This window comes from Pundamilia nyererei, unplaced genomic scaffold (assembly GCF_000239375.1).
Source record: "Pundamilia nyererei isolate P.nyererei 1_Seehausen unplaced genomic scaffold, PunNye1.0 scaffold00005, whole genome shotgun sequence".
NCBI lineage: Eukaryota > Metazoa > Chordata > Actinopteri > Cichliformes > Cichlidae > Pundamilia > Pundamilia nyererei.
In genome coordinates, this window is record NW_005187406.1 from 197574 (window position 1) to 212179 (window position 14606).

General features: G+C 39.9%; 3 protein-coding genes across 5 annotated transcripts in view; 1 reads left to right on the plus strand and 2 right to left on the minus strand.

The window, feature by feature from the left end:
- Nucleotides 1–2246, plus strand: part of ube2ib (ubiquitin-conjugating enzyme E2Ib) — an 8334-nt gene extending 6088 nt beyond the window's left edge. For all 3 annotated transcript variants that reach the window (XM_005721581.2, XM_005721580.2, XM_005721582.2), the window contains exons 6-7: nt 210–289; nt 1475–2246. In XM_005721581.2, the coding sequence (XP_005721638.1) occupies nt 210–289; nt 1475–1538 (144 nt within the window). In that variant the 3' untranslated portion in view covers nt 1539–2246. The remainder of the gene's footprint in view (nt 1–209; nt 290–1474) is intronic.
- On the minus strand, nt 2240–7321 carry LOC102204917 (interleukin-21 receptor). Its single transcript, XM_005721579.2, has 8 exons — nt 7195–7321; nt 6145–6271; nt 5877–6058; nt 5636–5790; nt 3655–3832; nt 3437–3542; nt 3266–3344; nt 2240–3181 (listed from the first exon to the last, which is right to left on the minus strand). The coding sequence occupies exons 1-8, from the start codon at nt 7292–7294 to the stop codon at nt 2762–2764; spliced, it is 1347 nt and encodes a 448-aa protein (XP_005721636.1). The 5' UTR covers nt 7295–7321; the 3' UTR covers nt 2240–2761.
- A 1891-nt stretch (nt 7322–9212) lies between these two features.
- Nucleotides 9213–14598, minus strand: LOC102205849 (tubby protein). Its single transcript, XM_013913290.1, has 11 exons — nt 14284–14598; nt 14101–14199; nt 13099–13258; nt 12732–12962; nt 11791–11951; nt 11539–11700; nt 11327–11439; nt 10149–10263; nt 9955–10053; nt 9689–9860; nt 9213–9603 (listed from the first exon to the last, which is right to left on the minus strand). Exons 2-11 carry the CDS (start codon nt 14140–14142, stop codon nt 9470–9472), a joined length of 1389 nt encoding a protein of 462 aa, XP_013768744.1. The 5' UTR covers nt 14143–14199; nt 14284–14598; the 3' UTR covers nt 9213–9469.
- Between the last annotated feature and the right edge of the window lie 8 nt (nt 14599–14606).

Below are 14606 nucleotides of genomic sequence, written 5' to 3' on the forward strand. Positions count from 1 at the left end.
GATATCGTTATCGCCTGAAATGAAAAAAACATATCGTGATATGAAAAAATCTCATATCGCCCAGCTCTAGTCAATCATGACTATTATGTGGAGCGAGCAGTGTTGCATAAAGTGTGTGCACTCAGTATTAAGTTGACTGATATTAAGGAGCCTTCAGAGAAGCATCCCAACCTGGTGAATTTCTGAAATGTTTCATTTTTATCTTGTAGATCTTATTAGGTATCCAGGAACTGCTAAATGAGCCAAATATCCAGGATCCAGCCCAAGCAGAGGCTTACACGATCTACTGGTGAGTGACGATTAATTCACACGAAACCAGCAATTTATTCACAAATGTAAGGCCACTGACATCTTAGGGCAAATTATTAATTAAGTGGGAGTTGGAGGTCTTGTTTTACAATAAATGAATAATTATTTAAACCAAATAACTGTTGATTAGATTTACTTGAATTTGAAACCAACATGGTTTTAGAAAGGAAAGCAATGTAGACCATGGCTGTTTATTTACTAATTTATATGCCCACAAGAGCAGAATTATTATTAGTGATAACTAAGACGGGGTTCTTAAAAAAAATAGCATTCATACAAATCTTTAAATATGTACATCTTCATGCAGAAATATAGAGGGATCAGACTTTTTCTGTGTGCACTGGAGGGCTTTTTATAATATGGTGTTTCACTTCTTTTTTTTTTTTTTTAAATCCACTCAGTGAACCTCAGACTTGATGACAACTTTTTCTCTGGCTTCATCATTCCCCTCGTTTTTCACCCAACATCCACAGTGAATTTGCCCCCTTGGGTCAGACTCTTAATACGGAGTTCTACTTTAATGTCTCGAGGCATCTGAGGGAGAACATTTAGTGCACACGGTCTGATATGTGTGTCAGTTATGTTTTTTAACTACGCCAACACAATCATAGCCACCTGCACCACTTGCCAGATTTGGCACTGTAACAACTTTCTCATGAGAATGAACTTTTAAAGATTGTCCTGGAGATGATCCAGCACACGTCATAGATTTGCACCTGCAGGTGGTCAAAATGGGGAATTCCACAGTGGGGTCAAAGCGGTCTGAGCAGTATAGAGCAACACAGGAATGCAGAGTGGACAAAGGCCAAATTTATTTATTTATTGGGTGTGTCTCTGGGGACTAAGCTTGTGAAGCGTCTACCTATTTTAAAATACACATGAGATCTTAACCCTGTAAAACCTGAACCCTAAAAATTCAATGTTTTTGAAGCAGGAGTGTTTATTGAACCTTCTGACGATTTAAAACACATAAGAGGAGTTTAAGGGTTTAAAAAGAAATCTCATTGATGTAGAGGTCTCAAAAACTCCTGTATTACACATGAACTTCTAGGGTTTTCCACTGACTGATTAAAGATGTTTACTTTTTGAGCAGCATGCTGTGCCTGTTTTGAGTAAGCAGTCGTAATAACTGTTGTTTCTGTTTTTGTTTTTAATGTCTTTTCAGCCAAAACAGAGTAGAATATGAAAAAAGAGTTCGAGCACAAGCCAAAAAATTCTCCCCCTCGTAAGGGCGAAGACGGAAGGAATGGGTTTAACAAGAATCACCTCCCGGCTCAGTCTCTCTATGAATGTGCTCCTCTCACATCGGGACTTGCTTAAAGACTTCTATTTAAACTCCACATTCTGTGCCATCCGTTCTCCTCTGACCTATCAGTTTTTTTTGTTCTTAATTGCCGGTTGGCGCATAATGCTGGGAGGGAATGGGTGCGTCAGCACCCTGGTAATTTCTTTTTAAACAATAATTGTCTTATGTCGTGCAAGGGACACAGCTTGGTACCAGTTTCATCAACTCCCATGCAAGCTGACTGTCATCAATATTTCAAGGAAGAAAATGTCGTTTTGTTTTATTTTGCTCTTTCACAGGGTCTTTTTCTTTTTGTTTCCTCCTTTATTTTCCATAAATTTAATGTAAAATTTAGCTTACTTCATTGTCAGTATTTCAACTGCTGTATAATGAATGGCACTTTTATACTGTTGTATCTCACTAGTGTCTCTAGATGGCTCTGTCTAATTCTCTTTCCCAGGTTTTCTATTCAGCATGCTGTAATATACAATAGATTCTGCTGCCTTGGCTGTCTTTTTGTTATTCAGAGTGTTTGCTATAAATAAAAATGGCCACAGTGACTGAGGCAGGTAGGCTTACTTCTGTATCAGACTTTAAGGTTATATGGTGCTTTGTTCATGTATGTGTTGGCTTAATAAACCTTTCTACATAATGTATTTTCTTTATTAAGAGCAGAATATACACAGAAGTTCATCTTGCATTTCAGTGATGCAGAAACAAAACGGATGAGTCACAAAATAAGACTTTCACCCTGTTTCCAGACAGGTTTGGACTGTGCATAAAAGATAAAAACATCAGTGAAGTAGTACATGGACAACATGTAACTAAATGCTACATAAAATCTGTAAAAAAAAAAAAAAAAAAAATTCAAGGTGCCGCAATGGCCCAGAAGTTTAGACCACAGCCTGATTGAAATCCTGTGGTGGGCCCTCAAGAGGACTATTTATAGCTTAATGCGCAGAATTAACAATAAACTGAAGTAACATAAAGAAGAGCATGTCAAAATTACCCCACAACGAGAAGGACTGATAAAATGAGTTATTTCTGCTACAGGTTCTATTAGCTACTGAATCGTAACGTGGACTACTCCGTCCAGTGGAAAAATGTTCCTTTTCATGACAACTTTCAAGCTTTCTTGAGTTGATCCCTGTTGGGCAAGACTTGTTTTTACAAGCTCCCATGGTGCTCTGCCAGGACAGAACTGGACTGCTGGAAAGCACTCAGGGTGCAGTACTCATTGCAGTACCAGGGAGGCTCCCTTTCTAGGGACGTGTCACTGCAGAGCCAGCAGCCCGAGTCTCCAGAAGGACTCCCTAATTGGGAGTCTAGAACCAGGCTGTTCATTGGGCTCCCCTGAGCTGAGAGTGGAATCATGGTGCTCACAGCGTACGGGACGCCCAGGAGAGTGGTATCACAGACCGAAGGAGTTATGTTGCTGTAGGAGCTGCCCTCCATCACGTGCTGGTCAAAGTGGGGTGGACGACAGTCATCCTCCTGGACTTCTGCACACTTTGTCAAGGTGTCGATCTGAAGCGTTTCCTCTTTTTCTAGCGTGTCTGCTGTGTTTTCTTGCGTAACCACCCAGCTCTGCAATCACAAGGTCCGTTACATCCTAATGACATTAAGTTTGGGACTTTTTTTTCTGTTTTTTACATGAAAAGCTGAACTTACCTTGAAATCTCCCTGGCAGTCACTGTACAGGGTGTGGAAATAGGGAGCCGGAGTTGGGATAAATACATTTTGCTTCCACCTGTGAGCATAGAAAGTGCAATATAGTACAAAAATGACTTTATATGAAACTTAATATTTTGTGAAGTGAGGCTTTACATGATATAACGTTACTTTTTAACAGGAGCGTAGCAGATCAGTATGACGAATACCACCAGCCCACAGACGGGAAGGAGCACCTTCTTACACATTTCAGAAATGAACATGCGCGTTGACAAACCTGTGTGGGGAACACAATAGAAAATACTGAAGCAGAAGAAATCCAAGAAATCAATTTCTGCTTATGATTGTTTTATCTAAATCTAGCTGCTTTCTTTTTTATTGAGACTCACCATCCGCAGCAGGGTTAGTCCTCCAGTGAGCCTCATCAGACCAGTGACTCCACTCGCCTTGGTACGTAGCCTTATTGGGAATGGACCGTACTCTAGCACTATACTCGGTGTCTGGTTCAAAGTTGTGATCTTCCAAAGAAATACCCGTACTTTGTGTGCTAATTTCACGAATTTTTACCTGAAAGAAATAAAACATAAAAGCATCCCATTAATTTTCAGAAGACAGAAATGCCCTGTTCTGTTCTTCTTTATAAACTTATTTGCAGGTTTAGTGTCATCATTTTCCACAAGCGTATCGATTCTGTCACTAGTTAGATAAACTAATGTAAGTCTACGAGCCGCAACCTACCAACCACATGACGTCACGCTCCTTACTGGCCCTGCACGTTCTCAAAACTAACTTTAAACACTAGTTTAGTTTTTGAGAGCAGGCCTCAATGGTGTAAATTAGCCTTTATATGTGTATTATTTCATGCCCCAAATTTTGGAACAATTTCGGCCTAATAAAAAGAAGTCGTAAAACCTTTAAATATGTGATCATCTACAGAACATAATACAAGAAGACTCCGAGAATTTGGAGAAAAAGGCCGAAAATTGGTAACACATGCTCCCATTCAGGGACCTGTTTACCCATTCATTTACTAAACTTAAGTGTCCCAGTACTTATGGTCTGCCTTGAACGGTGTAAGTTTTTTAATAGCAGATTTTGACACATTTTACTTTAATAGAAGAAAAAAAAACTGAGCTTGAAGACAAAACTTTTGGCTGCTTTCTGTCTCCCAGATTTATCTCTGACACACATTTATCCAGGCCTAGGGACCATCATTTGGAGCACATCAGCATGCAACACCCTGAATGTGGATTTGAACCAGAGATCTTTTATATGCAAGAGAGGGTCAAAAATAGGGTGTAAAAAAAAAAAAGACCCTGCGTGCTGGAGTCCGGTCGGCAAAAACTCAAATCAGGCCCAGTAGATGGTTTTGGAACTTGTAAAGGAGGGGATAATTTTTGAACTTTTAATTGTATTATTATAGCTGTTAGTAACAGATAAGCAATTAAATAAGAGAAACTTTCCTTCACTTTCCTGTTTTTTCTGCTAACTACTATAAAGACGACTGTTTCTTTTCTCATTTCTTTTTCTCTTTAAATTATTTCTTATTTCATTTGAAATAACAAAATTGTTCTATTAAAATTACAGGACAGTTTGGGCAATGAACTACCAGAACTTTTTCTGTAGTCGTGCTGACAGATTTTTCACTTACTCCAGCAGCATTTCTTTATCATGTAGAAAAACCGAGACAAACACTTGAAACTGCACTTCTTTATCTTACATTGAGATATCGCCGAGATGAAACGTATAGTTAAACTTTACACCAACAGAAAGGGGAATTTCACTACTCTGCCTAATGTTGTAAGATGCGTTTGACATGACTGCACTACTCGATGGAGCTGTTTGCATATAAAATGTGTAAAACCTCTGTTTGATTGTGTCAGATGGTTAAATGCCCTCTTTTAATTCACTTTTAGAGTTTTTACTCGAGCAAGTCCCAGCATGTAGAGGAACTGTGGAAGTGTGAAAACTCGTGCAATGCTCTATTTAATACAAACCTCAACTTGCCAACAGGTATAACCTGAATCTTTGTGCTCACAGAGACAGAATCAGATCAACAAGCGGTGTAAAATGCCTTCAGCTTGAATAAATTCACAGTTTCTGCCGCAAACTGTCGCCACACTGAGCTAACACCCACAGCACTAGCAGATAAAAACACTGCAGCTGTTTGACATCTCAGTTTAGAGCTAGATATTTACCAGAAAGTATAGAAGATTTCAATTTTTTATTCTTATTTATATTATTTCATTTGGAAAACTGCGGGGTTTTTTGTTTTTTTTTACCTCACAACATAAAAAACAGGTTTTCATTTGTAGATTTTTACCATTCAGTTTTACCCTTTGTCATTCCTGCTGATTAGCTGAAGCATACCTTATGTTCTCCCCTCTTGTAGTAATGGAGCTGATACTCCAGGTTGTTGGGCAGAGCAGTGAAGCTGGTGTAAGTCTCGTAAGTGCTTTTCCAACCAAAGTGGTGGTGACTTGAGTTGTGGCTGACTGAGAGGCAGCACGGTGCGTTTGGTTTAACTGATAAGAAGATGTGTGACTGTTAAAAAACAATAATTCATACATTTATGAGTCCTGCCAACACAGATGATCATTACGCTGCTTACTGTTGTGCACAGGTAGGTACTGCTCATCTAGCACGTCACAGGTTTCAGACTCCTCATTTGGGTCGTGGCAAAGTGAGATTTTGTATACTTCTAAATCTGTAAACGTATCGTCATAATTGGGCGATGTTGTAAATGTGCAGAAATAGTTCTCTTTGGTGTGTGTCAGCATGCACTTGTACGTTCTGTGAGAAAAAGAGAAGCAGCAATAAGGTGCATGGCGTTAAAGGTGACCCATCATTCTTAAATGCATTAGTTAAAAGAGTCTCACTCGAATTCTGTAAAAATGAGCCAGTAGGAGCTGTTGCTGTTTGAGGTGTTTTCTGATGGAGTGATGTTCAGGGAGCAGTAGACGGTGGTTAGGTAATCATTGACACAGTGAAGATTGTAGTCCGCTCCTAGGAAACCCCATAGAAAAGATAGTTATGATTACAGAGCAAAACAAAATGAAGTAGAAACATTTCAAGTCCATGTTTAACTCAAGACTGTTAGTGAATAAGCATGTGCTAGCCAGTCCAGAATAGAATTATATTGTAATAGCATAAAACACTCATGACTGGCCTATATATACACTGAAATTGTGTTTATATGAGAGACAATGAGATCTGCAGTGTGATTAATGTTCTAATCTAAAGAGAGCTAAAACCATAGATCAGGTGTCAGTATCAGATCAACAAGTCAAGTGCAGCTCTTACAAACGTGCATTAATACTAGTGCTATTTTTTCCCCCTTTGCGCTACCTTCTCTGCCTCTGCCAAGAAAGCAAACAATTAGAAGCAAAGAACCAACAGGAAGTTTCAGAATTATTCAGAAAGCATTTTTACACAGTCCCTATTGCTTGAAGCAACTGAATCATGATGATTTGCACTTTGATAATACTTTTCTATCTTTTTGAGTGCACACAATTCATGACTTGAGCTGCTGGCTGATCAACGTTTTGGGGTTCAGTGTCTTTCTCAAGGGCAATTTGACATGACGGCATGAGCACCAGGAGATGGACTTAGCAAAATAATGGACAACCTGTACAACGACATAGATCCAGGCATCTCAAAACATCATTTAAGTGCTGCTTTTGATGTATCATGGTTGTTGTAGATTAGCAACTAGGGTGAAATGCACAAAAACAGTAAATAGTTTGTCACTTTATTGTATAATGAAGAACCTCATTTGAGAGCTTAAGCTCATTTAGCCATTTAATCTAGCCGTTATTGCGTTAGTGTTGTTATATCTAGTGCTTTAAAACTCTTACACTTACATTTTACAGCTGTACAATTGTCTTTTATCTGACGGAAAAACAAAAAAACAAAGTAAGAATTATAACCTGCTAATGGACTTCCATGTAGCCTGACGATGTTGGTAGATTTGAGCAGGAACACAATCAGCAGCGTCGCCTTCATCCTCAGGGGTGGATGCCAATCCATCGCACCAGACGCCAGCTCAGCCCAAAGATTGAGTCATACTGTCCTGACTCTTTTGTAAAGCGGGTTTTAAACGCAGACTGAGAGGCGTAACCGCTCAGGCTTCTCACACAGATAGCTGTCACTCACCACTATCATTGTCACTGGTTGGAGAGGATGTGCTTTTTTAAGAGAGCAGCTGTTTATGAAAGCGTGTGAAAAGAGTTTAACCTAGCAGTGTTTCATATTACAGTCTGTCTGACTGTGCACTTGTTTGCAATTGTCATGAAATCTTTACCAGAGCCCGTTTAGCTTGTTTAGAGGAAGCAAAAGGTGAAGTGCTTTGGGCCGAGATGCTCCACAGCCCACCTGCTGAGGTGCATCCACAGTTTTAAGGTTACTTCATGTAGTAACTTTCTGAATGGGCACAAAGCTGTCTTATCATCCAAACTCAGTTTGAATGACTGATGAGCTGATAAGCTGCAAAAACGATGAAGCCTGAGATGCCATGTGACAGAAATGACTATATAAACACCTTTCACTGAGCTCTAAACCTACAGCGTAAGATATCCACTCATTTCTGTCAGACATTCATCTGCTTTAGGGACACAGATTTAAAACACACCTCTAAACACATATTTGTGTGTTAACATTCTCTGCACATTGGCTGTAAATGTCTAAACAGGATTAAGATTTTTACCTTTTGTATACTGCACATCAACATCTTTTGACTTTCACATAATATTTTTTTAAAAGTAGGTTTTCTTTGCTATTTATTCCTGAGTTGTTTTATTCATATTTACAGAAAACAGTACATTTACGTGCTCTTCCTGTGGAATCTAGACAGCAAAAAGCCACGCAGTCCAAGTTTGCATGCCTTAATCTACCTTTAAGCCACCACAGCACTTTCTATATCATTATTATTATTACTTCAATTTAACAAGTAACCTGATATTAGAGTATGCTAATCATTGTGCAACCTGCAAGGGTGTTGTGCAACATGCACTGAGAGCAGATTAGCTGAAATTGGGGTTGTGTACGCCTTTGGTGAAAGATGTTACAAAAGATAAGAGCTGATGGTGAGTTTCACGGCTTCCTCTAGGGTTCATGATTTTGTTTATTTACAAATGTGTAAACACACTCTAGCAGACTGAATCTCACTTTAGCTGGATGTGTCTCGTTCATCATGCACTCGTGTTTTTTTTTTACGGCCTGAGGGCCCAGTTACATAATGCATCGCCTGCTTTACTTGTGAAGTATGCTGCAGCAAGTATTAGTAGATATTGTGATGGGAATACCCGCAAACATTTTTTTGCGCTATAATACCATTTCAACAGGAAATGAATAAACACAGAATGTCAATGTATAAATGCGATTGCAGAGGTTAGGTTTCAAAAATACCTGTTTACCTCCCATCGTCTTACCTTACCACAGAACGAAACTGAGGCTTATTTTTACTAACTGAAACCCAAATGACTTCTGTCCCCCCCTTTTTCCTGTTAAGCAGCATTAAAACTTGCTTGAGATCAGCAATGGTGATGGTCCTGGGATGGAACTAGTGTTCGAATCTTTATATTGTGCAAGAAGAGAAATCTGCAACGTGCTGCAGTTCTTCTACATCTGATACAGTTTTTTTCCTCTGTTTTTAGTACTTTGATAAAAAAAAAAGTTTCCTTTTCGTGATAAACACTCTGAGATGATTGCAAACAGCTAGAGATGTCACATGTAATCACACTGATACAAATCTGAGAGGCTGATTGAAGCTGCAAAAGTTGTACTAATCAAGTTAATGGAAAAGTCCACAGGCTGATAACACTGTGGGCTTTTTTTTGTCACGTAAAATATCAGCAATGTAATGTTTAAATAATAAAATCCATTAAGTAAACATAGAGAACGATTAAATATTTTAAATATGACTCTTCGCACACTTTTAATACTGTTAATCAATATTTAATGGGTAGTTTTCACATGGTAATCTTTCACATTTGAAAAGTTCTTTGCACATCTGAGAAATATGAAAAGTAAACCCTTATTTTAACAGTGGTGATAAAATAGTAAACAGCCCTATAAAATAAGTCTCCTCTGATGTCTGTGGCATATTAAATGTATATGTTAGTGTTACAGTCCGGCAGGATACAGAACATGAAAACTGATCCTGTGTGGGGATCTCTTTAAGCACTTGAGGCACACCAGCATCGCTCACTCGCAGGCCAGCTTGCCATCAAAGGATGAGAGGGTGATGGCAAAAGCTTGCAGGGCACACATAGGGAAACTGTAGTCCATCGAGAAGACGTCCTCAGCTACGCGGCCAAACTGCATCACGATGTAGTCCTCTGGAAAAAACAGGAGGGCATTGAAGTTAATGAGCCAAATCGTTTCTCCAGTGGTTATTCAGAGACGGACAATAAGTCGCCCTACCATTGTCAGGGTGGATGATCTGGAAGTTTTTGACAGAGGCCTGGGTGACACGTCCGTGAAAGTTGAGCACGTACGACTGAGTCTGTTCGTTCCAGCTCGGGGATTTGTTCACCAAGGTGACCAGTTTGTCCGTGTTGCCATTTGCATGGCGGGTCAACAGAGTCTCCAGGTCCTGGAATAAGAGGATAAGATAAGTTGATCTGAAATAATTCACTCCTATCACAGGTTTAATAACACTGTGAATGAGTTTTATGTTTTACTTATACATTTTTGGGCCGGATGACCACTCTTTCATCATTCTCCAGCATGCCAGGGATGAGCACCGTCATCTTCCTTGGACCCTTGAAACCCAGCACATTTGTCTCCTGGAATGTGATAAATGGTTGTGATGCATGTTGGAAAGCTTTGTCTGTTCTGCAAATAGCATGCATGTGTGTGTGTGTGTGTGTGTGGTACCTACGTAGCAAATTGCTGCTAGCTCTTGCCTCATTGATTCACACTCTTTTATGAAAGGTTTTTTCTCCGGGTTTTCACCTCCATCATAGACTGTGAACTTTGTACCTAGCACATTTGACCTGAAACAAATGAGTCGTATCAGAATCACGATCTAAAACAATTTGAGCTAGCACACACACCACAGATGCTTTGATGCTCACTTATTTTTTCCGGTAAGTCAGCATTGCAGATCTTTGTTAGGGAAAAGGCCAGAGTGGTGACAAGTGCTTTTAAACCCCAACTATTAGCCGGGCTCACTCTTCAGATGGCTGTCAGTTCACTTTGGTCCAGATTGGAACATCAGCAATCACAGATGGAGTGCAGTGGCTTTTTTTTTTTTTTACACATTCGTGGTGCTCTCACACTAATCTTATGGTGCTTTTTCTTGAGTTCTTTATGTCTGTAGCTGGAGCCTCCCATGTGTCATAGATTCTATTGCAGGGCAAATGATTTCTGGCTAAGCCAGACAGGTTACTGTGCATTTGAAGTGTTAAGGAACAGTTGTTAGACATAAGGCAACTGGGCACGTGCCTGACACGAGCTCTGAGTATCATAAAGGAAATGTGAAGGAGTGTGTACTTTGGTAGTGGTGAAGTGGGAGATCTGTGCAAGATATATGACGGACGCTGCTCGACTGAAGCCAGTTTACTTTAAAACCACGCAGATATTTCATACCTCTCAAAGAAGCAGTCAGCTGGTATAATAAAGCAGACCCTTTCCTGCTCTGTTCAGCTGTCATGAGAACAGTTTGACCATATGGCATGTAAGAAGTGCCAATCCATCTTACTGGAGGTGCTTTGGAGGTGTGAAACGCCTCCAGATTACCTTAACAAACTTACAGCGAGAGTGGCAAAGGTCGGCATGGCTGTGAATGCTGCAGATAAGACAATTCTTTAAAGAAAGCAAAGTAAAAATCACAACTTTTACTTTGCTTTACTTTTACTATAACTCGCTGAATTAATTTTTATGAAAAACCTGAATTTTCTACGTAAATAAAAAGGTTTAAAAAGTGAGTTCAGCTGTCCAAAGATCTCCAAGGAATTTTGGGATGAAAATGACCGAGGTTACAACCGATCAGAGCTGTGGCACAAGACCAAAAGACCAGATCATACTACATTTTTTCATTTTAAATGGTGAAATCACCTTAGTTTTCCTATGTAGGAGTTTGTATCTCTGGATAGATTTGTGGGGTCAGTAGAGATGAGATAGTTGGATGTTTTGCACTTCTTTCTCTTTCGGCCCGCCATTAGAAACACCTAGAGGTGGCACAGTGGTTAAACAGAGGGAGAGAATGATGCATTGACACAAATACGACAGCAAAATGAAATTACTGTAGCTAAAATCAGTGCACCTACCCTCTTTCCATCCTCTTTCTCCATGTGGAGGTAGTAAGTTGGGTAAATGCCCTTCTCCATGCCTCTCCTGTCCCTCGTGACCCTGCACTGGATCGTCACATCTCTAGGAGCAGGACGTAAGGCAAACTTCTCAAGATCTTCCACTGATATTGGAGAAGTTGGCTGAAAAGAGAAAGGATGTGAATGATTTTTTGAGATCTTTTCCATTTGTTTTTTTGTTTGTTTTTGCTTCTTGCGCCTGTAACGTCTTACTCTTTCATTAGATTCACTGGCTGTAGATGAACTCTCCCTGTAGTTGGAGTTCAGGGACGCTAGACTTCGTGTAGTTTTCTCTGCTTTGTGTGACTTTTTCTCTTTTTTCTCTTTCTCTTGGACCTCCTCGTCTTTGCTCTCGTCACTTATTTGGCATCTGGCTATGGAGATAAACAATGACAATGTTCTTTTATAAAACTTTAAAGAACCGGGGATCATACAGAATACCTCCAGATGTTGATTCTGTTCATCTGGACGTGGCGTTTTGTGGGAGAAACGTTTCGTCAGTCGAGACTGAAGAAGTCACTTGGATGAGTAACGAAACATTTCTCCCACAAAACGTTACGTCCAGATGAACAGAATCAATTTTTGGAGATTTACTTTCCTGGATGATTGAGAATGCATCAAGACATCATACAGAACAGATTTTTCTCTCACATGTGTCCAGGTCTTTTTTCCTTTTAGGTGTTTGAGAAGCATTCCTCTGAAGCCCATCTTCTTCTTCTTCTTCTTGTTCAGCTTCACTTTGATCTTGTTTAGTCTTCTCTGGGCTTACCTCTGCTGACACTGCTTCAGACGTTAAAGCCTCCTGTAGGTTCTTCTCTGTAAAAGAGCAGACATTTGCATAAAGCTTGATGTGAAGCTCCTTTAATTTAATGGAAGTGGGTTTTTTCTTGTTAGATGCAAAGCTCTTAGAGTGGAAGTGTGAATTTGTTTTATTACTTTTGCGCTCTTGTTTGGTTGTCTTATTTGTCTTCGGTGCGTCGACAGAGTCTTTGCTCTTCTTCTTTGTTTTTTTCTCCTTCTTCTCCGTGTCTTTTTCTTTCTTCTTTTCCTCTGTCTCTTCCACCTCTGAAAAAACAGTTAGTTGCTGATCAATAGGCGTCTGTAACGAACAGCGTTCATCAAAACACAGGACAGTTTCTTACATGACCGCTTACGTTTGGCTTTGTCCTTTTTCACATCTTTCTTCTTTGTCTTTTTCCCTTCCGCTTGGGCTTCGTTGGCCCCTTCGTATTTCACCTCAGGCTCTCTGTCAATCTCCAAGTTCATTTTCTTGGGAACGACTGGCTTCTCTGCAGGCATCTCATCTAACTCCACATTTGCTGTTGCGTCACCTTCACCAAGTGTAATCACATCCAGTGGGTTATCATGGGCATGCTCAACTTGATCTTCAAAATAAGCAAAAAACAAACAAACAAAAAAGATTTATAAATGATGAAAAAATAAAAAATTAAATCACACATTGTAAAGACATGTTTAGTTTTTTTTTAATGATTTATTCTAATTAATTATTCTAACACCAACCACTAAGAGAAGTGCTGCTCAGTGATTGGCTGATCAACAGAGGCGTCTCATCAGAGTGGACAGCTTTGTGCTTTCGATTCTTCTCTCGAGTGTCCCGGTTGGTCAACACCATTTGAGAATCAGCTCTCTTCTTCTGCTGCTTCTTCATCAAAAGGGTTCGCTGTGGGTCACACATCAGACAAACTCAGTCTCTACACAGTGTTCACACATGGAAATATATTTACATAGATATGGTCCAAATGGGCTCTTGAGAGTCATTAATAAAACAATGTTCTGCTTTCTCTCTCATGCAACTGAATTCAGTTCAATTCAATTTTATTTATGTATTGCCAAATCACAACAACAGTCACCTAAAAGTGCTTATATTTAAGGTAAAGACCCAACAGTCAGAGGACGAACACTTGGCAACAGTGGGAAGGAAAAACTCCCCTTTACCAGGAAGAAAGCTCCAGGAGAACCAGGCTAAGGGAAGGGCTCTGGGAAGTTAGATAGTGAGTTGTAGTGGTTTTAATTCTGGACAGCCTAAATGATTGCTAATGCACCTGCATGTTCATTTTCACAGTTTACTACACTAATACTGCTAGTTCTTAATTTAGGATTAGTACTTTACTACTATGGGTTACGTGCTGACGTGACTACTATAGGGCATATATGTAAAGCTTAAATAGATCAAAACCGCATACTGTATAGCATAAACGGGCCTGGGACTTGAAGTTTAGCAGCTCAGGAAACAGCAGGTGGTTCTGACACAGACTGTGACCTTTTCCAACTGGAGAAAGATTTTTTTTAATGTATCTATTTTTGTAAAGCTATGCTTAAATTTTAGTACTTGTGAGCAACAACTGACAAAATTTTAGTGTTTGCTCCAGTCTCACTGTGACAGTCTTGCATGCTTTTTACAAAATGGTAAAACCTATGTAATGTTTGCAATTACGATTCTTGTACCAGTGGAAACTAGAATATATAAAAGATATATTTAAATTATAATCATTGTATCTTCACCTGGTTGTCCAGCTTCTGTTGTCGTATGTCGGGCTCCTCCATGTCCGGGTAAAACCTCCCTATTAACTGATGAAGCAGTCACTAGATGAATCAGAGTATCTGCAAACAAAAGATGAAGTCCACCATCAACGCTCAAGGTGAGAACAATTAAAAAATGTCGACTGTGTCCAGAGAAAAACCCACTACGTGCAATTAAGGACGGAAAGCGGGTGTTTGATTGTGCCGCCCAGCTCCATCTGCCAGTCTGTCCACCTGCGTGCAGCAGAAGGCAAAGTAGATTAAATGGGGATAATGTTCTTAAACTGCAGCGGCAGCTCAGTCAGGGTGACGAGCAGCCTGTTGAACAGGCTTTCCATACTACTTCATGAAGATGTTAAGGCCTGCAGCAGAAACGTGAGGCAAGAGAAACAGGAATGTGGTGCCCCCATCCACTCCCAGCTCCTCCATCACTTGCCCCGTAAACAAACACGGAAGCCACAGCAGTCGCACAGATAGCCCCCAAAGCT

Coding starts and splice junctions, on each gene's coding strand:
- LOC102204917 (XM_005721579.2), bottom strand. CDS start 7,294: ATGGATTGGCATCCACCCCTGAGGATGAAGGCGACGCTGCTGATTGTG. Junction 6,059..6,144: donor CTCATTTTTACAGAATTCGA/GTGAGACTCTTT, acceptor TTTTTCTCACAG/AACGTACAAGTGCATGCTGA. Junction 3,182..3,265: donor ACTGCCAGGGAGATTTCAAG/GTAAGTTCAGCT, acceptor TTGTGATTGCAG/AGCTGGGTGGTTACGCAAGA.
- LOC102205849 (XM_013913290.1), bottom strand. CDS start 14,142: ATGGAGGAGCCCGACATACGACAACAGAAGCTGGACAACCAG. Junction 12,963..13,098: donor GAGCAGCACTTCTCTTAGTG/GTTGGTGTTAGA, acceptor CTTATTTTGAAG/ATCAAGTTGAGCATGCCCAT. Junction 9,861..9,954: donor TGGTCATCCGGCCCAAAAAT/GTATAAGTAAAA, acceptor CTCTTATTCCAG/GACCTGGAGACTCTGTTGAC.